The sequence below is a fragment of the Diceros bicornis genome, chromosome 4, assembly GCF_020826845.1.
Source record: "Diceros bicornis minor isolate mBicDic1 chromosome 4, mDicBic1.mat.cur, whole genome shotgun sequence".
NCBI lineage: Eukaryota > Metazoa > Chordata > Mammalia > Perissodactyla > Rhinocerotidae > Diceros > Diceros bicornis.
In genome coordinates, this window is record NC_080743.1 from 100,161,853 (window position 1) to 100,185,841 (window position 23,989).

General features: G+C 43.9%; 3 protein-coding genes across 5 annotated transcripts in view; 2 read left to right on the forward strand and 1 right to left on the reverse strand.

Moving 5' to 3' along the window:
* SLC41A1 (solute carrier family 41 member 1) overlaps nucleotides 1-4,600 on the forward strand; it is a 46,161-nt gene extending 41,561 nt beyond the window's left edge. For both annotated transcript variants that reach the window (XM_058540223.1, XM_058540222.1), the window contains one exon: nucleotides 2,029-4,600. In XM_058540223.1, coding sequence (XP_058396206.1) covers nucleotides 2,029-2,214 — 186 coding nt within the window. In that variant the 3' untranslated portion in view covers nucleotides 2,215-4,600. The remainder of the gene's footprint in view (nucleotides 1-2,028) is intronic.
* The window catches only part of MFSD4A (major facilitator superfamily domain containing 4A), a 307,016-nt gene that overhangs the window by 119,364 nt on the left and 163,663 nt on the right, over nucleotides 1-23,989 (reverse strand). The window lies entirely within an intron of this gene.
* RAB29 (RAB29, member RAS oncogene family) lies at nucleotides 14,791-21,029 on the forward strand. Of its 2 annotated transcripts, XM_058540227.1 has the most exons (5): nucleotides 14,791-15,420; nucleotides 17,249-17,320; nucleotides 18,017-18,198; nucleotides 18,742-18,863; nucleotides 19,154-21,029. In XM_058540227.1, exons 1-5 carry the CDS (start codon nucleotides 15,297-15,299, stop codon nucleotides 19,263-19,265), a joined length of 612 nt encoding a protein of 203 aa, XP_058396210.1. In that variant the 5' UTR covers nucleotides 14,791-15,296; the 3' UTR covers nucleotides 19,266-21,029. The 2 variants fall into 2 exon arrangements, with proteins under 2 accessions (XP_058396210.1, XP_058396211.1); XM_058540228.1 differs by lacking the exons at nucleotides 14,791-15,420; nucleotides 17,249-17,320 and adding an exon at nucleotides 17,855-17,935.

Sequence of the window (23,989 nt, forward strand, 5' to 3'; positions counted from 1 at the left end):
CAACCGCTTGTGCAAATGGGCCGGCCCCTATGTTTTCCTTTCTTTAACACAGATGTAGCATACTATACACACTGTCTACACCCTGCTTTTTTCACTTAACAGTTTAGCTTAGAGATCATTCCACATCAATACTTAAGGAGAAGAGCACCCTGATTTCCTATGCTGCATTCTATTCTATTGTATAGATGCAGCATCATTCACTGAGCCAGTCCTCTGTTGATAAACACTTACCGCTCCAACCCCTCACCTCAACTTTAGAAAAGTGTGTGTTGGGACATCTTGGCAAGAGCTGGGCTCAGAATCACCCATGTGCAGTTTCCCCGCAGCAGTTACCCAGTCGCCACGTTCCTTGCAGATAGGGGTTAAGTGCACCTGATGGAAAGGGGAGGGAGCAGGTATACCAAGGGTCTGTGGCTGGAGCTTGTCCCTTGGGCTGTGTTGAGAGGAATAAGTCTTGGCTCCAGTACCCATTACGAACACCCTGGGGGCACTCTCACTTCTGCTCTCTTTTCTAGGCCTGTGGAGGGCCGGAGCATGGCATTGATCCCCTTTAAAGGGTCTTCCTGATCCCTCTGCCACCTCCTCCCAGCCATGTGTCCCAGGGCCTGCTCAGGAGGCTGGAATGGAGCCAGCTGCTGCTGTTCCCTTCCTGGGGCATGTTCTGAAGTCTTCCTGGCCACACTCTTTTTTTGGGACTCTTCTGCAGCTGCTGGAAAGGGCGTGAAGTTATGGGAGCTGGCCCTCATCCAGGGCCAGGGCCAGGGCCACAGGGGTACAAGGCAGCTGTGTGCAGGGCAAGGGGGAATATGAAGGCTGCTGGAACTGGAACTTCTGGCTTCCCTGGAGAGAAGACAGGAGAGCTACAAAGTTTCCCTATAAATAGGTGTCAGTTCTGGCTTCTGGATCCCCCAAGGGGCTCTGGTTCCTGCATCTGAGCCACTTGGGGCAGAATTTACATACCATAGTATTTGCAAGGTACAGTCAAGAGTAGAGCCTCCCGAATGACTGTTGGAGCTTTACCGTCAGAAACCATTTCATTCTCACCCAGGTGCAGTCATTTAGGAAGCCCCAATGTCAGGAATAGTGCAGAGCGCCCAGAAGATGCAGGCCTGCCCACTTCCTCATAATATTCTAGATCAAGTGCATGGCCAACTGAAAAGTGCATGTGAATCTTGTTAAAATGCAGATTCCGATTCAGGAGATCCAGAGTGAGGCCTGAGATTCTGCATTTCTAACAAGTCTCAGCTGCTGTTGATGCTACTGCTCCTGGGCCCACTAGCAAGGTTCTGATCTAGATCATTCTTCTTTATCTATAGTAATGGAAGGAAAGCCAGGACACAGATAAATCAAAGCAGCAGATAATCTAAAATGTCTTTTGAATCGATATGCACTGCCTGCTTTATATTTAGTGTACTTATTCATAATTCTCTTTTGCTAGGACTAATGTTAAAATAAACCTGCATTCTTTGAGCCCACAACAGCAGAATGGAAAGGGTCAGAAGGAAGCCAGCTTGGGATAATCAACTATTACTCGGACACTTGTGCGGGCAGCAGCCTCAAACACTGTCCTTATTCCACTCTGCTCCAAGGAGAAATCCCTGTATGAAAAGCTAACTCCAACCCCCAGCCCCCTGCCAGTCTCCTGGAAAGGCCAGCATGCTGTTGCAGGAACTGGAGTGACCCGAGAATAGGATGACCCAGAATTAGAGACAAGAGGGCTGAATTCCTGCAACAAGTAGGATTTATTAGGAAGCCCCTTGTTTGGTAACTTTGGGAGCAGAATGTAATGTTGATGTGGGTGACCCCAACTTCCTTTCTAAAGGGCTCACATCATGTCTCTCATCTGCTCAAGGTGGTAACTGTGGGGGTGGAGGAACATAGGTTGCCAGAGTGGAAAGATGAGCTGTCCCAGCGGAAGGACTGTGGATAGCCAAGCCTTGTGATGCAATGAATAGGTCCGATCATGTGGCCTCTGGCTCCCTCTGGAGAGAGGGGATGGCTATAGCCTGGGCCTTTCTGTCTCTCCAGGTGCTGATTCTCCTGTACATCGCAGACTGGATGGTGCACTGGATGTGGGGCCGGGGCCTGGACCCAGACAACTTCTCCATCCCGTACTTGACAGCTCTGGGGGACCTGCTTGGCACTGGGCTCCTTGCACTGAGCTTCCATGTCCTCTGGCTCATTGGGGACCGAGACACAGATGTCGGGGACTAGTCTGGTTACCTTCTCCCCACCCCTCTGCACTTTCTATTTGAATTTCTTCTTTTGTTCCCCTTCCCCAACCCCATTCCACATCCCACTCATTTCTAGGACTTCACTTTGATACTGAATTCTCATTATTTTCAATGGGAATTTTTATACATTGAGCCAAGTTTATATAGCAAGAATTCAGGCAGGACACATGGACTGACATAAGCAGTACAAGTAGATTTTTGAGACAATCACCAAGTGCAATTTCATAGTGGGTGCCTCCAGGTGAGGAGGATTGGGGCAGGGGTTTCCGTCTGGGATCTGGGGACATTTGGTTTAGCTTTAGCAAACTCAGTCTTGGCCCTAATGAGACACCCTTTGTGAGTGGGCTCTGGTTTTTTGGTTTTGTTTTTGTTTTCTGTTTTTTCTTTTTGGTTGAACAGAAGGATAGATGTCACTCCCCCCACACACACACATACTTTCTCTAGATATGGGCCAACTACAAAGCACTAGGCAGGAGACAGCTATTCCTGGCCCCATATAATCCTAGCCCTATTCTCTGCCCTCTGGACCTAAGCCCATCTGCTCTCAAAAAGAATGAGGTGGACTGACTATTCAATTGTCAAGGTAAGGGTAAGGGTTGCCTGATAAACACCATCAACTCCTCCCTTTGATCTTTTTCCAATTGATTGTCATATCCAGGAGGAAATGAGCACTGGCCTGGTCTCCCTGTTGACCCATGTCCACCCGTAGGTTTGCCATGATCTACATCCTCCCTGGGCCCAGAGGACCAATTCTTTATCTCTGTTCAACCTTCATCTCTAATTGTCTCTAAGCACCACCTTCCCCAGAGCTTGCCAGGTTGGGTTCTGAGATTAGGGACAGGAATGGGTACGTGGAGAATGGTTGGGAGGTTGAAGGCAACCAGGGGTGTTTCACTGCTGCTCTTTCTCCTGAGGACACAATCACGTGGTCACCTTAGACTCTGTCACTTCCTAAAATCACTCATTCTGTCATGCCATGGAGGCCAGTTTTCCTCTCTCTTGGCTTCTGCCCATATGCATCATTCATTCATTCACTCATTCAGCAGATACACAGCCTCCTCAAGAGGAGCTCTCTTGCAGGCATGGTCTGAAACATTTCACTGAGCAATATTTATTGAGTGCCTGCTACGTGTTAGGTACTGTGCTCAGCACTGACTAACCAGTGGTAAGGGAAACACGGCTCTAACCTCACCTCATTCCCCAGATACAAAGGCCATGTGCCCCTTTCAATCTGGCAGAGAATGTTTCCTCGCTGTTAAGTATTTGCATCTATATCACCAAGCCAGGTTCTGCCTCTAGATCTCCCTCCTGGATCCCACCTCTGTGCAATGCTAACCACAGCTAGAGCCCCCAGCCCCAGTGAACCAGTGTTCAGTTCCCTAAACCACCCTTCCTCATCTTCTCTTCCCTCCACGTCTCCTCACCAGCCACCCAAAAGAGAATTCAATACTAGTAGGCTGGACATCAACTGGCTGCTTCTGCTTTTTCCGCATGGTCCCCACACATGACTCTGAACAGATCGGAAATCTGTCCACACTCACACATGTACAAATCTGGGCATTTGGATGCAGGTTTTTTCCAGCCTCTCTATCCACAGCCTCCCCCTAAACCCTCCCCGCTGTAGCCTAAAGGGCCCACCTCCAAGGGAAGGCTAGGCAGTGACCCTGTCTCTCACCAACACCATGCCTCATCCCAGAAATTTGCCCTGTACCTCCAGAGACAGTCTTTTCTCTCCCTTCATTTCCGCCCAGGCCACCTTCTGAAGTCTAGAACCTTAGAACTGGAAGGAATCATAAAGGTTATCTAGTTGGAGTTATGTCCAACAGGGTTAATTAACACCAGCCTGGGCTTGCTTCTGCTCCTCCCTCAGGCCTTCTTTCATCTTGTCCTCCACCTCCAGACTCATTTGCACACAGACTCTTTTAATCAGGCACCAAAGCCAACTCCTCTGCCCCCGAGCCTGTGCCCTGTGATCTCCAGTCACCCCTGCCTCAGTCACTCACTCCTTCCTCACCTCTGGAGTTCAGCTAGGGTGCCCTGGAGGACTCTGGAGCATCCTCCTTTGCCAAAAATGCAGGAAGGTAGGTGTGCCCCAAGCCCTGAGTGTGTGAGCAGAGGGAGGAGTGTGGGGTGAGAGGGAAAGAAAATGAAGTTGACTTTCACGAAGATTCGTTCCTTTTCCCAATTGCACAAACTGCATGTACTTTTGGCCTGGCTGCAAGGAGGGACATTGGTTTACTCTTGTATCCTTAAAAAGTTACAGAACTGTGTCTTAAGAGAATTATTTATAGTTACTGTAACTGAATTGACAAATGTCAACGTAACTGATAAATTATATTTGGTAAAATAAAGAGGACGTTTATTTAGGTGGTTGGTGGTTCCTGTATCTCATCAGAAAGCAACTGCAGCTTCTGTTTGTAGTCCCCCCTCCTCGCTCAGAGGTGGAAGTCTGACAATAAAGGAAACATCTCTTAAATACAGAGATGTGCGATAGGAACACACATCAGTCATTTATTGAGAAACAATCAGTGGTGCCCCGGGATATACTCCAGAAACCAATCAGAGTCCCTGCTCTCCACACTGACTCAGCCTCGGTTGGGGTATTGTGCTAAGGGGTACAAGCACCCATGGGTTAAGATTCCTTCCCCACAGAGGCTTACAATCTGGTTGGGTGGAAATAAGAACAGCTCTTATTTGTTGAGTACTCACTACGTGCCTTCACTGTGCTCAACCTTGTAAGCCCTTAGAAATTTACAGTTGACTGCAAAGGGTTTGGAGTCAGACAGGCCTGGATTCAAATCCCAGCTCTTCTGCTTGTATTTGTGTGACCTTGGGCAAATCATTTACCTTCTCTGAGCTTCAGTTTCCTCATCTGTACTATACCTATTTCCTAGGATCGTTAGGAGACTTCAGTGAGATAATGCACATAAAGCATTAAGCACTGTGCCTAGCTCATACTAAACCCAAAAATACTAGTCAATATTAAAGTGAGGGGGACGTAGGCCAATGACTAGGCAATGTCAATACACTGACCATGGGGTAGGGTAAATCAAGGGTGGCTATGGGAGCAGATGGAAAGGACACCTAACCAAGTCTTGAGGGTCAGGGAAGTCTTCTTGGAGGAAGCCAAGAAGAATAGGAGTTAAGAGAAAGAGCCATCCTGTAGAGGGAACGATAAGCAGGGAAGTGAGCCTGGTTTTTGGGAACTACAAATAGTTTTACATGACTGGAGTTTGGAGGACAGAGAATGACAACATGACCTTATGAGATACAGACACACGTTTGTGACAAAGCAATTTTTCTGAGAGGCGGATATGTAAGGGCAGAGTCACAGTGCAGCCCCACCCAGGTCTGTCTGACTCTAAAGGCTATGGTGGGAACCACTGCCCACCCAGGATGTCCCCCACAGGATGTGTGACAATATCATATAGCATATACTGAATGCTAAGCATTACTCATCTCAGTAATCAACCTTTCTTTTTCAGCTCTACTGAGGTATAATTGACAAATAAAATTGTAAGATATTTAAAGTGTACAATGTAATGATTTGATATATGTATACGTTGTAAAAAAAATTCCCCCTATTGAGTAACATATCTATCACTTGACATATTTACCTCTTTTTTTTTTTTTTATAGAACATTTAAGAAATCAGCCTCACAACAGACTCGAACTCTAGGACTGACTCATCAAAACAGCAATGTTAATAAGGCTATTAAGGGTTAGTGGAAAGAGGACAATTGCTTGTTAATTATTATTTGTGTAATGTTTTAATATGTAGTATATTATACTATACAGTATACTTTTAAATAATAATAGCCTCATTTACAACTTCAATATTATCTCTAATAACTCTGCAGAATAGATATTATCACTATATTATGAGGGAGAAACTGAGGCTCAGAGGGGTGAAATGTCTTACCCAAGGTCATGTATCCACACCCAGGTTTCTCTCAGCCCAGTGCCTTCCCACCGTGCCTGGAGCCAGATAAAGCCCCTGGCCCAGGTGCCGCTGTATAGAGAACACAGAAGCATCACCGACATGATCCGAAATACCGTGCCTGTTATCTCAGTTTTGCTCATGAGACACCTTACATTACTGCAAAATGTTAATTGTCTACCAAAATAGACAATAGCTTCCAGTGGACATTTTAAAACATGCATCCCAGGCGCCAGCCTATCTCGGATGATATTTTTGCAACATAATTATAGGCATCACCACCAACCCTGAGATCAGCCAGCCGACAGTCTCCTCAAGTTCACTGTCTCCTTCAGCTAAAATTCAGAAACTGAATAAAGCATAGGATAGTGCTGTTTACTGCACTATACTGTAATTTATTACATTATCTAAATATAAAATCTTTTAATATGGCTCCCAAGAAAATATCTGGCTTGGAAAATTAAAAAAAACTAGAAAGCAAACAGAAATTGCAGAAAAGTGAGGACAGTTTGGCCACAAAAGAATTTTTAAACATAATTTGAAAGATTTTTATGGCTACATTCATGTTTAGTTAAGTGTGAATAGCTATTGTCTAGCTATTCACCAATAGCTACTGTCTAGCTATTGGTGATTTTTTTTAAAAGTTAAATGAAAATAATTCCAAATAAGTTTAAATATTATGTCATATTCAGTGCATGGTATAAATTCCTTATTTTAAACATTATAGAAATTACTTTCTTTGAGCTCCTATCAAAGAAATGTTGAACAAGTAGATTGAGAACCTTGCTATAAGGCAGCTCCAATGTGTGGCCTGCCTGGGACGCCCACATGTTGATCTGTCCTGGACTCTGCCAAAGACCATCACGTCTGTGACTTTCAAGTTACCTGAGTTGTTGACTACTTCACAAATTATTCAGAAATGAAGTATTTGGGTTTTAGGATTTAGAAATCCGCAGGAAAAGAAACTAAAGCTTTAACAGAATAAATGACCTGCCCTAGTTGTCAAATATGGAATATTAACTAAGATCTCCTGATTGCCAGGCCAAAACCTAACCTCCTTTGATACAGGTTCAGGAAGGCAGGGTGGGGGGGTAGGGAAGATGTCACCATTGCCTGAAGCTCTTGGAGGGAACCACTCCCAAGCCAGGAGCTCGGCCACTGATCCTTCTCCCTCTTGACTTCGCATGCTCTGGAGGACAGAACAAGGCTGCTGATCCTTCTCCCTCGTGACTCACGTGCTCTGGAGGACAGAAGGATGCATCATGTGCCCACCTATGCTTCTATGTTCCAGATCTCTTGCTTGAGCATCTAGGTTCTTTTTCCTGTATCAGAGTCAAAGTTGGCAGCCAGAATCCTCGGGAATTGTCCCCAGGGCATCACTAGAATTCTCCTCCTCCTCCAACCAGGCCTGAAGCCCAGGCTGCACTCTCCAATCACGGCAGATGCTTCTTTTTTGACCTCAATAAGTGAGAGTCCTCATGGCCGCTTTCAGAATGAAGAAACTCTTAGAAAACATGTTGAGGATGCTGTACTCTTCTAGGAAGTCTCCCTAGTCTCCTCACGCAGCTTAATTTTTAAAATGATAACAATTAAGCACAAGCTTTAGAGGTAGACAGACATAGGTTTGAATCCCAGCTGTCTCAGCTGCTGGCCGTAATTAGCCTCTTTTGATCCCCAGTTGTCCCATCTATAGAGTGGGACAATAATTCCTTCTTTATGGGGCTCTTGGGCACACAGACGATTCAATAAACAGAAGATTTTATTATTATTATTTAATGTTGATTGAATTGGTGATAGCAAAGGGAGAAAAGAAATAATCAGAATATAGAGTTTGGGATGATATGAAGGAATTAATGAATCAAGAAGTTAACAGACCCGAACTCACCCTGGATTTTACTCTGGTGATGTGGGTGCAGCTGAAGTTGGACAAAGCTGTGCAGTGAGGAGCAGTGGCCTCACAGATAGGTCTCTGTTGAGTGAATGTACTCTAACTCTGAGCCCAGCTTCATCCTCAGAGGCTCAGAAACTCAATCCCATCCAGAAATCATCTCAGGGAGGCTGGCTTGGACCCACAAACTCACAGAGGCCTGTGCATAAGACCAGATGGTCAGTGGGCCCGACAGACATGTCGCCTGACCAGCACATTCACTCCCTAGAAGCAAGCTATACAGGAATGTGGGTCATCTGAAGGTACCTACAGAGTCTGGAATCCTAACAGAGAAATTAGTTTTATAACTCGAAAATACAATGGCATCAGGTCTTGTTAGTTGCACGAGTCTCCACAATAGGGATACCTGACAGAAAGCCACATATTCCCTTAAAACTCTGGTCTCTGCCAGTGTTCTCCTCAGTGTCTCCTTTCTTTGCCTCTGAGGCTGACCAACTTCCCTTCAGATCAACGCCTTCCTTCCTTAGACATGTTTATACCTTTGGTCAGTCTAGTCTCCTGCCTGGGAACTTCTCATCACACATTGATTTTAGAGTTTAAGTCTGAGAGGGCTAGAAAGACAATGATATTTTCAAGTTCCTGATGGAGTGGCGGGGGTTGTTGGTGGGTAACTAAGGATGGCCTACAGGTACAATAATCTCTGCCTTCCTCACCTCTTACAGAGTTAAAAGGACATAGAAAATTAGACAGAATCACCTTTTTTTTTTTTAAAGATTTTATTTATTTATTTATTTTCCCCCCAAAGCCCCAGTAGATAGTTGTATGTCATAGCTGCACATCCTTCTAGTTGCTGTATGTGGGACGCGGCCTCAGCATGGCCGGAGAAGCGGTGCATCGGTGCGCGCCCGGGATCTGAACCCCGGGCCGCCAGCAGCGGAGCGCACGCACTTAACCGCTAAGCCACAGGGCCGGCCCCAGAATCACCTTTGTTGGAAAGGAACGCCTTCATTTTACAGACGTGACTTGCCTAGTGCCACATTGACAGGTGGGACCACACACTCCGTTCTTTAAACCAAAATTTCCCCTCTAGCTTCCGTGCCTTTCCTGTCTTCTTTCCCTGGTCCTTATTTGGGGTGGAAGGGAGGGTATCCACAGAGGCAAATGTGGCAACAAAAGCAGCAAAAACTAGAGTTTGATGTCTTCCCTCAATACTCCCAGGCTCAAAGCTAGCCCCACACTCTGGGGCACAAGCCTGCAGAGGAATGATTGGCAAGTTGCTCTTTGAGCCTGCCAGCCTCTCTCTCTAGAGGATTTCGTAGGGCATCTTGCTGTGGAGACTTCCTGCTGAATGCTTAGCTGGGTCACATGCATCTCACCAAACTCCTGTGCCCAAAGCAATCACCAAAAAGTTATGATTGTTTAAATAAGTCTGGAGTTTGGTGCTGAGGGGCAGCTGTAGCCCCCGTCCTCACCCTTCTCTGGGTCCATCCGTCTTTGTGCTGCTGGGCCACTTGCTGTGTCACTGCAGTCTCCATTCAGGTTACAAAGCGTTTCTCCACTCTGTTCCTAGCACAGCGCTGGAGGCTCTGGAGATCATCTAAACTCTTTCTCTTCTATTTGAAGTCAAGCTCCCAAGCACTAAGGAAATTGCCTGGTGCTGGGTCACTTCTTTAATAAATATTTATTGAATTCATACCGTAGGCATCACCAACAGCCACCTGAAATTAGTGACATAATAAGATGTACACCACATCCTCTATTTAGGGCTCTTACCAAAAACGTTTATCCAGAATCTAATCTTGAGAAAACAATCAGACAATCCAGAATGTGGGAGTATCTATAAGACAACTGTCCTGGACTCTTTAAAAAGAAAGTCAATGTTATGAAAAGCAAAAAAAGGCAGAAGATTGTTATAGACTGATGCCATCCAATAGGACTGTCTGTGATCATGAAAATAGTCTATATCTGTGCTGTCCAGTATAGCAGCCACTAGCCACAGGTGGCAATTGAGCACTTGAAATGTGGCCAGTGTGACTGACGAACTGATTTTTATTTAATTTTAATTAATTTAAATGTAAATAACCACATATGGCTACTGGCTCCTGTATTGGACACAGCATAGTTCTACATTTAAAAAGACTGAAAAAATAAAGCAATCAAATGCAATGTATGAAGTTTGATTGTATTCTGGATGAGAGGGGGGAAAAATGAGAAAAAATATTTTGAGGGCTATAGATAAATGTAAATGTAAACTGTTTATGGTATTATTGAGCTAAGGTTAATTTTCTTAGGTGTGATAATGGTATTTTGGTTTTGTAGGAGAATTTCATTCTTAGGAGCTATATGCTGAAGTGTTTAAGGATGAAGTGTGTGCTGCTTACAAACAGTTCAACACACACTCAAAGACACAAAGCAGATGTGGCAAATGTTAGTAATTGAAAACCTAGCTGAGGGACATACTGGTATGCCTTGTACTCTTCTTTTAACTTGTCTGTGGGTTTGAAATTTTGTAAAATAAAAAGCGAGAAGTAAAAAGGAATGAGGCAGACACCCCTAGGAAGTGTGATAGTAACAGCAAGGCTGACCACTTTCCCCAGCTTCCAAAAAACTGTGTTCCAAGTATGTATATGCAAATCAGTTGTTTGGCACTCTGAATGTGCTTGCCCTCTCTTGTTTGTAACTGCCCCTCTGGGAAACTGCAACTTACCATCGAAGAAGTACACCCCCAGCCCCACCCAAGGAATTGTCACTCTTTTGATTGAAACTCTGTGACTTGCAGGGACACCAGCAACTTGCTAAGCTTCCCTCTCAAATCTTCACTCCTCACATTTCTGATTTGGGAAGCTTAGAGTAATTCCTCTCACAGACAACCAGGGCCAAAGCCAAAATTTTGTATTTGAAGTCCTTGTTTACTGTGCAACATGCTGGTTGCTCGTAAATTAAATAATTATAAATTGGTCACATGATTAAGTGACCACAAGTCAAACAGATTGTAAACACTACAGGTGATAAATAAGGGCTGCGATCATAAGGGAAGTGTTCATAAACGAGCTGATACTTAAGTCAGGCCTTAAGCAGTATTTCTCAAAGTGGAATCTGGTCTAGGAATCACCTTAGTACTTGAGAAAAAGGCAGATTCCCCTAAGTCCAACCCCAACCCTAACCCTATAGAATCAGAATGTCCACATTTAACAAGTACCCCAGGTGATTCTTATGCCCACTAAAGTTTGAGAACTTAAAGTGTGGTAAGATTTCGGTGTGTGAAAAGAAACCTGAAGGGTATTCTGATAGGTGAATCACCCTGGGCAAAGATACAAAGTCAGAATTGCAATTGGGCTTTTAAAGAGTATAAGGAACTTCCCTTGTTGGAGGGGGGAACTTCCCATTTGAGATCAGGTGAGAGAAAGTGGGTTGGGCAGGGTGGGGCCAGTGCATAGAAAGCTCTGGACACCAGCTCAGGGAGACTGGCTAGTTTTTGGATATTTGGTAGACAATGAAGGAACAAATAATGATGTTTTAGGGAAATCATCCTGGCCAGTTGTGTAGGATGAATTGAAGATAAAAGAATCTAGAACAAGAGAGACCAATAAACAGGTTATTGAAGATTATGCAGGTGTGAGACAATGAAAGCCTGAACTAGGAAAGTGGCACTGGATAGGAAGCAGAAGCGATGGAGGGAGAAATGTTTTTGAAGGAAGAATCAGGAGGATGTGGTGACTGACTTTTTAAAAGGGAGGGGGCTGTAAGGGGATGTGTGTAAATGGAAATGTTAATACTGCTCAAGGTGTGCAATAGCAAAATAAAAAACCACTAATAACATGATTAAAAAATTGGCTAAGGACTCGAATAGACATTTCTCCAAGACATAGACATACAAACGGCCAACAGGTATATGAAAAAATGTTCAATGTCACTAACCCCCAGGGAAGTACAAATCAAAACTACAATGAGATATCAGTTCACACCTGTCAGGATTGCTAATATCAAAAAACCCAAAAGACAAGTGTTGGTGAGGATGTGGAGAAATTGGAACTCTTGCACACTGTTGGTGAGAATGCAAAATGGTGCAGCCACTATGGAAAATAGTATGGAGGTTCCTCAAAAAATTAAAAATAAAACTATCATATGATCCAGCAATCCCACTTCTGGGTATTTATCCAAAAGATTTGAAATCAGGATCTCAAAGAGATATTAGCATTCCCATGTTCATTGCAGCACTATTCACAATAACCAAGATATGGAAGCAACCTAAATGTCCATCGACAGATGAATAGATAAAGAAAAGTGGCATATGTATACAATGGAATATTATTCACCCTTTAAAAAGAAGGAAATTCTGCAATAAGCCACAAGATAGATGAACCTTAAGGACATTATGCTAGGTGAAATAACCCGGTCACAGAAAGGCAACTACTGCATAATTCTACTCATATGAGGTATCTAAAATAGTCATATTTTTACAATCAAAGAGTGGAATAGTGGTTGCCAAGAGCTAGGGGGAGGGAAACTTGGGAGTTGCTCATCAACGGGCATAAGTTTCAGTTAAGCAAGATGAATAAGTTCTAGAGATCTGCTGTACAACATTGTACCTATATTGCACACTTAAAAATTTGTAATTTTTTGTATTTTATTACACACTTTAAAATTTAAGATGGTAGATCTCATGTTAAGTGTTCCACAATAAAATAAATATATTTTTTTAAATGCTTGAGGTCTGAAGCCTGAGTGGAGGGAAAAAATGATGAGGCCAGTGACAGAAATAGGGAAGCTGAGAAAAGGAGCTGTTTTTGTGGTGATGTATTGAGAGGGAGGCTCTGCAGGACATTCAAGTGAAGCTACCTTTATGGCAGTTGAACGTAATTGATTGCAGGTAAAGACATAAATAAAGTCTGAACAAAGAGATGTTTGAAGCTGTCGTTGCAAATAAGCCATAATCAATCTATAAATCAAAATTTGGGGTGAGTTTATTATGAGCCAGTTCTGAGGACTATAGCCTGGGGGACTTCCTTCCCCAGGTGAAGCATACAGAATGGTTATATACCATCTTGGAACAAAGAGCATACATCACATATGATAGGAATATCTCTTTTAACAATGTCACAAGACGTTTAGCTGGCACAGCAGGCCAGTGGTCACAAGGCGAGCACAGCAGGTTGGTAATTAACCCTTAGTTTCTAGGAAGAGATGCTTATCCTTAAGGAAATACTGATAATGGAGGGAAGCTACATCCCTATCTTTAAGGGCATCGTTCTTGTCTTTGGGACAGTGTAAATGTTTAAAGCAGATATACAACGCATGCTCAACAGGCCATGTCAGGCCATCTTGGAAAAACAAGGTCAGGCCGAACTAGTTTTAAACCAAATGGCTTCCTCCTATACTCCAATATATCCCATTGCTTTTCATTTATTTATCAAAGCCAAGGGCAATTCACTAAGGTAAAAAGTTTAAAGAACTATGAGCTCAGGGACTAAGAATCAAGTCTTAGGAAATATGTACTCCCTTAGGGGGTGATGGGATGGAAGGAAATCATGAAAGAAAAAGGTGATCATCATAGGGCTAGAAGGAGAACAAGAAAGAACAGTGTCACAGAAGCCACCAGAGAAATAAGTTTCAAGGAGTGGTCAACTATGTCAAAGCCAATGGGAACTGAGGAAAGACCATTGGAAAGGGGTCTGAGACATCCTGAAAGATGAGTAGCCTAGCCTGACCTCCGGTATCCAGGGAACAAACATTTTGGGCTAAATAAGTTGTGAACCTTGCTGATGTTCTTTCCTCACAGAATGTAAGTGGTAGCCACCCTATCCAGAGACCTGAGCAGGGCTGTTTTCCCATGGCCCTGCTGCTTTCTCTTCTATTCCTGGGAAAAGCATAGAAAATGGAGTTTATTTTGCTTGTTGTGAAACTCATGTCTCCTTAACTCCTACCTAAAGGACGAGCAGGTCAGAAAAGTTACAGGCTTAAAAATTAAAATTATTTGCAAAACTGAAGTTTAATCATTATTCATGAGCAACAGCAGCAACACCTGGAGGAGGACTCCCAGTGAACTCCAATTAGCTTCCAGCTCAAATGATGTATGAGTAGTGTAGCAAGACTAGGGATTGTGGACGTGGGAATGAGGAACTGTCTCTTGTTTTCTCTCTCTCTTCACTGCTGTGGCTAGTTATCAAACGTTAATAGGTGACATTTAATAGCATGGGCTTTCCTAAGGGTCAGTCTCTTGATCAAGTGTCCCTGAACTTGACAGATATTGGGTCATATGGGAAATAGAAGAGCTAGCCTTCATCATGTTCACAAGATGCTGGGTTTGTCTATCTAACTGAAGGAATAGGAAATGAGGGATGGAGCATGAGATGAAGCACTTGGAGCATGAGGGATGAGGCTTCAGTTTTCATTAGTGTAATAATTTATGCAATCTACGGAATAATTTTTTATCTTAGCTCCATAAAACCTTTAAAGATAATGAGAAATCTATTTGGGATGGATTTAGGCAGGTGAGATCATGTCGAACAAATCGCCTCCAAACGATCTTTTCTATTCCAGAATTATTTAATAATAAGATTCGGAACGGCTGAAGGAGTTTGAAAGCCTTGAAACTTTGTGTAGCTTTTTAAAAATAAAAATAGTGCAGAAACTACGTTTCCCAGAAGGCCTCGTAGGCGAGGCGCGTGTCCGCAGTCGGCTAGTTCTTTTGCCAGCGAGGTAAGCTGGCAAATGTAGTGCCTCAAGCCACTCTGCACGTGACCAGTGCGGAGGAAGGCGAGAGGGACCGCGCCGCGTGGGGCGGTACAGGGTCCAGGGAGTCAGAGTGTGAGCCCCTCCTTCCCCTGAATTTGGTTTGTGCCAAATGGGGGAGGGCCCCCATCTTCTGGCCCAACTGTGAAATGAGTTGGCCGGGGCCCAGTCACCCGCTGGAGCCGTTCCGGGGAACTCCCGGGGAGTAAGGCACCGAGGTGTCTGGTCCTGTTTCTTGGCAGCCCTGCCGGGCGGGGGAGAAGGTGCGAACAGCCCGGGCTCGGAGCTCGCGCCCTGCGCCCCACCCAGGCTGCGGCCGCGCGGGGAGGAAGCGGGTATAGGTTGAGTGCAAAGTTTCCCTTTTTGCTTTCTCGTCAGAGCAGCCCCAACGGACGGTGGGCAGGAATGCCTAACTTCAATTTGAAGGGGGTCCGGAGCCTAAGGGGTTAAAATTAGCGACTCCCCCACTTCCCGCCTCCCTAAAACATCCACCCCGCCAGCCATGGGCAGCCGCGATCACCTGTTCAAAGTGCTGGTGGTGGGGGACGCCGCGGTGGGCAAGACGTCCCTGGTGCAGCGATATTCCCAGGACAGCTTCAGCAAACACTACAAGTCCACGGTGGGAGGTGAGGCGGCGCTGCGGGGGCGGGGAGGCCAGAGGCCCGGGCCGCGGACTCGAGCTGTGGACCCAGGCGGGGTGGGGAGCGGGAGGTTTGATGTCCTTGCGCCCTTCCTCAGGTCAGGAAGTAGGTGTCTGGCTCTTGGAGGGAGTAATTGCGGGGTGTTTGATTGGTATGGCTCTCTCGGGTTTCTCCAGTTAGATTTTCCCAGCCTGACCTGACTGCCTGGAAAGACAGAGGGCGAAGGTGTGAAGATGAGAAATGGGAAGGGAGGATGAGAAAATGAGCAATTGCTGCGTTTCGCGGGGCACTGTGAACTCAAGTCTCCTCGCGCAGCCTTCCAAGCGGTCCCGGAAAATCACTGCGACTGGCAGAGGCAGCTGAGACCCCGGGGAGGGCCTGGTTGGGTGCCACGTGAGGCTGTCGTCCTGCCTCTCCCAGGAGTTCAGGCAGCTGTTGAAGGAACAGAAAGGTGTTTAGCCTGGCCTCAAGGATCCTAGCTTTGTTATGGGGATGCCTGCGTGGGAGAGTCCCTTGGGTAGACGATCAGATGCTTCCCAGGGCTGATGATTGCGTGTTTTTTGTCCGGTGATTGTATAAATAAAGGCAACCTAGGAATTCTTCAAAGAATGTGAAATATTCCTCCCACCCCTTTTCCTCTCAAACTGGGGAGGGAAGAAAATAAGGGAATCCCAAGTTAACGCATTTCTTTCCGACTGTGGCCTTTGGACTCGACTGTTTTTTCAGAAGTAGAAATGACTTTTATTTAATTAGAAGGTGTTTAGCTGGGAAGATCTGGTGAAGGGGGAGAGTAACAAACATTTATTTATCTCTGTTAAAAGAACTTTTTTTTAAAGAAAAAAACTTGCACTAATGTAAATTTTGAAAATGTGTGCTGGTGTTCATTATGAAAGTTTAAAAAAATTAACAGGTATTTACATTGCAATTAAAACATCTTCCTTAAGAACATCCAGCAAAGTTAAGGGTTTAAAGTTTCAAAGACTGTTTCCTGACCACTCTGCCCCCCACTCCTAAATAATATGAGGGTCCCTATTTTCATAGATTTGGTTTAAAAGTGTCCCACTAATTAATTTTTAGCAATTGCTCTAGTTGTCCTTTAGTAAAGAATACAGTTAACTCTGGCTAATTTTTTTTACTGTTTATTCTGAATTTCCCCTAGCTTTCATTTCCCCAGGCATACTCGTTCAACCTTAACTCATGGGGTCTCAGCGGCTGCAGATGCGGCGGTAGATTCCAGCACACTTAAGCATCATCCATGCAGTGTCTTCTTCCTGAGAATCCTCTGGGACCTTTTCACTTAATCCCATTCCTGCCAGAGAGAATTCCTACAGCCTTATGAAGGATGTAGAATTCCCCCAAGGGTGTGTTGTATTAGAAACCAACAGTGAAATTGAATGTGGAAGATGCAAAAGTCAATATACCTCATTTCCCCCTTCTACTCATTTCTTCCCTGAGAAAACCCCCTAAATCTCCCAGAAAATGTTTAACCTGAGATTAGGAGTTGTTTTCATAATTACTCCCACCCTCCTGTCCCTAGTCTTGGAGACAAGTAGTATCAAATAAATCGGTTTGACGAGAGTGAAAGCTGGAGATCCCTTCAGAGAGTGAGTATGAATGATCTGTCCCACACTTAATACATGAATGTGGGCTTATCTCAGTCCATTGAGGGCTTAAAAATAAATAAATGAATGAATAAATAAATGAGCTTGGAGTAGTGTGTCCCTAGGGTTGTAACTGCATATTTGATCTGAATTTATTCGTGGATTTTTTTAAAGGTAAATTTCATTCAAGTATATTATACATGTATTTTCAGTGGATTTTGCTCTGAAAGTTCTCCAGTGGTCTGACTCAGAGATGGTGCGGCTCCAGCTGTGGGATATTGCAGGTAGGCTGGGAAGACGGGATAGAAACAAGGGAAGAAATTTTGGTTTAACCAGCAAGCTCTCAGAGAAAAAGTGGGGCAGCAAAACCTGAAGTTTTTTTTTTTCTAGAGCTGAAATGATAGAGCTGCTCTGAGGATACACAAGCGGAATAGATGTAGGGCTTTTATTGATGTCTTCTGTAGATGTTTTGCCCTAAATAAATGTAGAGCAGTCTCTGTGTGGGTGGAGCCGCTGCAAGGGGATGGGTTGACCAGACTATAGGTGGATACTCCCACAGCAGGGGGAGCGTGCTTTTTTCTAGGTTTGCAGCTGAGCTTGGTGAAAAACAAGATCCCCAGAAAATAGCCAATCATAATAATAGCTAACTCTTATTGTGTGCCAAGCACTTTTCTAAACCTTTTAGATTCACTGACTCATTAATCCTTACAACAACTCCATGATAAAAGCTCCTGCTTTTATCCCCACTTTACAGATGAGAAATCTGAAGCACTGAAAGCTTAACTTGTCCGAAGTCATATGGATAGTAACTGACAGAGCAGGGATTTGGAATCGGGCAATCGGGGTGCAGTATCTGGACTCAACCACTATGCCTTACTGCCCTCCCTCCCACAACAAAGGTAGAAAGGGCAGGGTGTCAGAGAAGGTTCTGAGACTGGTCCTCAGGATCACCTTGAAAACTCGCTCTCCTTTCTGCCCAGGGCAGGAGCGCTTCACCTCTATGACACGACTGTACTATCGGGATGCCTCTGCCTGTGTTATTATGTTTGATGTTACCAACGCCACTACCTTCAGCAACAGCCAGAGATGGAAACAGGACCTGGACAGTAAGCTCACATTGCCTAATGGAGAGCCTGTGCCCTGCCTGCTCTTGGCCAACAAGGTATGTGGTCAGTCTAGGAAAATGGCTCCTGGCCTCTGTCTGTGCTCAGAGAGTAACCATATCTAAAACACTCTCTGATTCTGGGCATCCACTTTCCCTTCTCAAGTTGGCAAAATCATCTCTACCTCCTTTCAAGGGATGTTGAGACTTTCTTTGGGAAGAATGTTGACTGCAGATTTTTTTGTGTGTGTGTGAGGAAGATCAGCCTTGAGCTAACATCCATGCCAATCCTCTTCTTTTTGCTGAGGAAGATTGGCCCTGGGCTGACATCCCTGCCCATCTTCCTCCACTTTATATGGGACGCGGCCACAGCATGGCTTGCCAAGCGGTGCATCGGTGCACGCCCGGGATCCGAACCTGGGCCACCAGCAGCGGAGCGTGTACACTTAACTGCTACGCCATGGGGCGAGCCCCTTGAGTGCGGATTTTTAGATGCTGCTGTTCTTAATCTTGGGTGGAAATGTTTTAAATCTGCAAGTATCTGAGCCATTTTCCTGTTCCCAGAAGTTTAAGAGGTTGCCTTTTATTTATTCTCTTTGCCAGTGTGATCTGTCCCCTTGGGCAGTGAGCCGAGACCAGGTTGACCGGTTCAGTAAAGAGAACGGTTTCACAGGTTGGACAGAAACATCAGTCAAGGAGAACAAAAATATTAATGAGGCCATGAGGTGAGTGTCTCATGCTGTTCTGGGGATAGGCACGTAGGTTTACTCACCTTCCACTGCCGCACCTCGCACCTTCTTTTCTTGTTTCTGAGCAAACAAGAAGAGACTGAGTCACTAGAATGCCAGCTTCTGAAGGTCAGGGATGCTGTCTTCTCTCCTGAGATAGCTGGAGACAAAGGGGCATTTAAACCTTGTGGCTTTACTGAATGCCATCTGCTGATAAGACAGACAGTGTCTGCCATTTCTCCCTTTCCTCCATACCTTCTCAGCCTTATTTTTTATTTGTTTTTTAGAGTCCTCATTGAGAAGATGATGAGCAATTCCAGAGAAGATATGTCTTTGTCCACCCAAGGGGACTACATCAACCTGAAAACCAAGCCCTCCTCCAGCTGGGCCTGCTGCTAGTAGTGTTTGGCTTGTTTTCCCTCCCAGTTCTAGGAGGTCTTTCATCTCTTCCCTTTGGTTGCCCACCCAGCAATTCTATTAAGTACATTTGCACTGTCTCTTGCTGACTCTTCAGTGAGGAGGGCATCATCACTAAGAAAGGACACCTGGGACCCATGTGTATTTCTGTATCTCCTGCAAGTTGGTTCTCACTTGCTGCTAGCTCATATGGCCCAGTTAGTGCCTTCTGTATAAGAAAGATCGTGGTCTCATCCCTCAATTTGTGATCTGGGATTTTGTGGGAAGGATTAGAAATCAGCATCTATGTTTTAAGGATTGTAATTCTCACCTGCTTTTGAGTTTATCTTTCCATTTGATGTATGTTGATATCTCAATCTGATATGACTTCAGATTGCAAGGAAAATGAGATCAAAGGTCATTTCCCAAATTCCTTGTAGGTCATTGCTTTCAGATTCTTTCTGTCTTGGACTTTGAATTTAAACATCTGATTCTGAGATGCAGAAGGAGGGAGGCTGGATATCTTTGGGTTTGGACTACTGGAGGTGACCCAAAAGTCACTGTATTTTTGAAGCTTCTAAAGTCATAATTAGCTTTCTCTTGTCTTGGCTTCAAGAATAGTCAATAATATCTATCTTGTGTGATGAGAGCATTTCTTTCCCCAAAGAAAGAAATTCTCACATTAGGGTTTTCTAGTGTCTCCCTACCAGTGGGGTGGGGGCGGGGGTTGCAAGTTTCTGGGTTGATGTCTTGATGCATAATGCTGCAAGGGACATCGGTTGGCTGTGGTGCCATGAAATAGGTCTGTTCCTCACAGCTCTGGGAGTCTGAGAGGAAGAAGAGGGAGAGACAGAACAAAATCCCGTGAGGCAACTTGCTTATGAGCACTTTGGGTGGCTAGCACTTAACAGCCATGGGAAACCAGTATTATGTACAGACCTGTGCCTGGGGATGGAGAGGGGATAGACAGAAAATCATTAGGTAATTTAAGTGCTAGATCAGGTAGGGTTTTTAGTGTTGAATCATTTCTAGACAGTTTAATTTTAATTCTCACAGGATGGTGATTTATAACCTACTCAAAGTTAGGAATATTCTTAGTGAACTCAGAGATCTAGAGTTCTTTGAGAGAGACTTTTCTAAATAAGTGTCCTAAATCAGGGTTCCGAAATCTGACTGATCAGAACCACCTGGGAAGTTTGTTAAAAAATAAAACATTTTTAGATTCTGGGTCGCAACCTCAAACCTACTAAATCAAAATTTCCAGGGATGAAGCCTGGGAATTTGTGGTGGTTGCTGTTTTTTAAAGCTTCTCAGGTGATTCTGATCAGCCTGGTTTGGAAACCTTTGCTGGAGAACTTGGTAAAGATGCAGAGACCCAGGCTTTTTCTATTTAAATAGAAATAGCCCGAAAGCTGGGCTTCTGTAGGCTCTGTTAGCTCTCCAGGTGATGCTGGTACACAACAGGCTTTGAAAACCTCTGTCCTAAGAGAGAACAGAGGCCAAGTATCAACAAGAGAAAGGGAGCCAATCCTTCAGTGGTTTATTTGTTTCTAATGCCAATTATTATAATCTTTGCATAGTCTTTTGAGACCTTGAAGTTCTCTTTTGTATTACCCTTTTCAGGTAGGGTAATCATTTTTATTACAATGATTCTGAAGATAATAGTGGAGTAACAAATTCTTTTATGTGAAAATTGATTTTTATTCACTGGTTTGAACCCCTGCAAAATCACAAATAAATGGGAAATAAATCTTGACATTCATGTTAGTTATTGGCCTTTAATGTGAGTTTGTTAAATTATTGTTTTATACTGATAGTTCAAGAGTATTGCAGAAATGGAGACTACTTTTTTTGTGTGTGAGGAAGATCAGCCCTGAGCTAACATCCATGCTAATCCTCCTCTTTTTGCTGAGGAAGACTGGCCCTGAGCTAACATCTGTGCCCATCTTCCTCCACTTTATGTGGGACGCCGCCACAGCATGGCTTGACAAGCAGTGCATCTGGGCGCGCCCGGGATCCGAACCCGGGCTGCCAGCAGCGGAGCGCGCACACTTAACCACTATGCCATGGGGCCCGCCCCCTGGAGACTACTTTAAATACCTACAAAATGAAGGTAAATGTTATTCTATTTATATTTATAATTTAATTTATATTAAATCGTTAATTTACTAGTACTAATTGTCTAATACCAATTCAGTACTTGATGTAACACCCCAAATACTGCTTGGAAATGTGACCATTTAAAAAAACTGAACATGCTTTCTTTTCCCATATGCTGACTCAGGATATACCTGCCTTTTCAAGCATTGCTAGACACTGGCCTGCCAGCCCTTCTGGATTTTCTCTCCTGATTGGTGAACATTATAGGCCTGAAACTAATTAAAGAAGAAATTGAAATATAACTAATTCCTTTCCGTGTTCCTATCCATAAAGAAAAGAGAAAGCAATTAAGACAAGGAAAAAGAAAATATTTACATGATTAGAAATGTGATTATACTAAAAATAATTATATCCTATCATTTGTATGCTACCTCTTAGGTGAAATTGTTTGGAACATGGATATTGTTGTAGCCCTTTCCTAGAGAAGTTTCTGTATTTGAGACAAAATGCCCCTGCAACCACTCAGCTGGTCTATGGCCAAAAAGAAAACATAAGCATTCCATAACATAAGTGTTCTATGAGACCCAAGGAAGGGCTAAAAACAGAGCTGTGGGATTGTGACTGCCTTGGCTTTCTACTTTGAACAGAATAGCTGAGTGACCAAACAAGCAGGGAAAAAGAGACCACAGGTCAGGGAAGGCCCCTCAGCAGTAAGTGATGGTTTGCTCTTTTGTTACTACTAATGAGCCAAAATTACTCCAAGATGATTTTCCTAATTCGCTTTCCCTAGCTATTGCTAAAGTATGCTAGGGGTTCTGCATTTTTTCCTATTATCTCCAGATTTAACTCTTTTCTTTAGGTGGTCCGTCTTCTGTCCACAGGACACTGTCCCAGCTGACATGAGGCCTTTCCTGCCTGTCGTTGTCCTTTTGTAGGCAGTGGCCTGCTTTTGACTTGATCTAAGGCCATGGTTAGAAGATGTAAAAATCTCCATGGTATTTTATGAAATCCAGTGACCAGATTGCCCAGGGAAACAAACCTCAGTGCCCTTTTCCCCTCCACCCCTCTTGGTTCACTATAGATAGGAAAAGTCCTCAGCTGTGTGAAGTGACTCATTTATCAAAGCGAAATAATCCCCAAAGCTGCAAGTGGGAATAGGTAGGAAGCCATTGAAAAATGACATATGTTGGAAAAAACTCTACATGTAGTTTTGATTCAGCCATAAACACCAGAGACTTGAGAATATATCTACATGTGACCTTTGTTGTTAGAAAAACCCTGCCTTCTCTTTGGCTTTCAAGCATAATCTGAATTCTTGCAAGTTTTATCTGCGAAGTTTCCGTATAATAATGGTATTGCTCTGTATTAGGGTTCTCCAGGGAAACAGAACTAATAGGATGTGTGTATATGTAAAGGGATTTATTATAAGGAATTGGCTAATGTAGTTATGGAGGCTGGCAAGTCCAAAATCTGCAGAGCTGATGTCCCAGTTCAAGTCCCAAGGCTAGCAGGCTGGAAGAGCTGATATTCCAGTTCAAAGGCCATCAGGCAGGGAAATTCTCTGTTACTCAGGAGAAGGTCAACGTTTTGTTTTATTTAGGCCTTCAACTGATTGGTTGAGGCCCAAACACATTAGGGAGGCAATCTGCTTTACTCAGTCTACCAATTTCAGTGTTAATCTCATCCAGAAACACCCTCACAGAAACACCCAGAATAATGTTTGACCAAATGTCTGGGCACCCGATGGCCCAGTCAAGTTGACACACAAAATCAACCATCACTTGCACTTAACAGTACTTTACTGTGTGATGGTACTCTTTTGATACCTTTTCTTCACACGCAAATTTAATCCGATTCACACTCAAAGCCCATCTGCTTAGGAACTAACTACATGTGAAGGGGAATAAAGAGGAGAAAGCAGATAGGAAGAGGAAGGAGATACGGTTGGCATTTTATGATTTATCGTGATATGAGAAAGGCAGCCCAGTAGCACTGGATACCAATACCTGATTTGGTATAAACTTCGCTCAGATCTGTGAGTTGTGTATGCTTCTTACACTATCTTGGAAATAAGAAAGAAAATACTTCTTCCCATTTTATGTTTGAGGGAAGCAATGTCTCAAAATTTGACTAACTGAAAGGCAGCCGGTTTAATTTGTAATAAAGCCAAGACATAACTGCAAGGCTTCTAATTCCCCGTCTCCATTCTGTCATTTAGGTTTCTGGGAAACATTTGACCTGAAAAACCTATTTTAGAAAAGAAGCATTTAGAGAAACAGAACTGACCCCTTTGGGGTTTGAAACTCTTGGTTTGTGTTAGATAGATTTTGAGACCCTGTTGACATACAGAATAGAGATATGCGTGCAATTAAATTTGGGGCCAAATTAAGTGCAGTTTGAATAGCATACAATGCAGATATATCCTAAGATGTTTAGTTGAGAAGTTCCACTTACTAAGATATGTCACCCAAATGCAGTGACTGTCATTTATTTTTGAATATCAGCTTTCTTGTTTGCAAGTACAAGGATTTTAACAGCCATTTTATTTTCAACTGTTGCTGCCAGTAGCTAACATCTGAGTGTTTCTACAAGCCAAGTATTCTTCTAAGCACTTCACACGGATTATT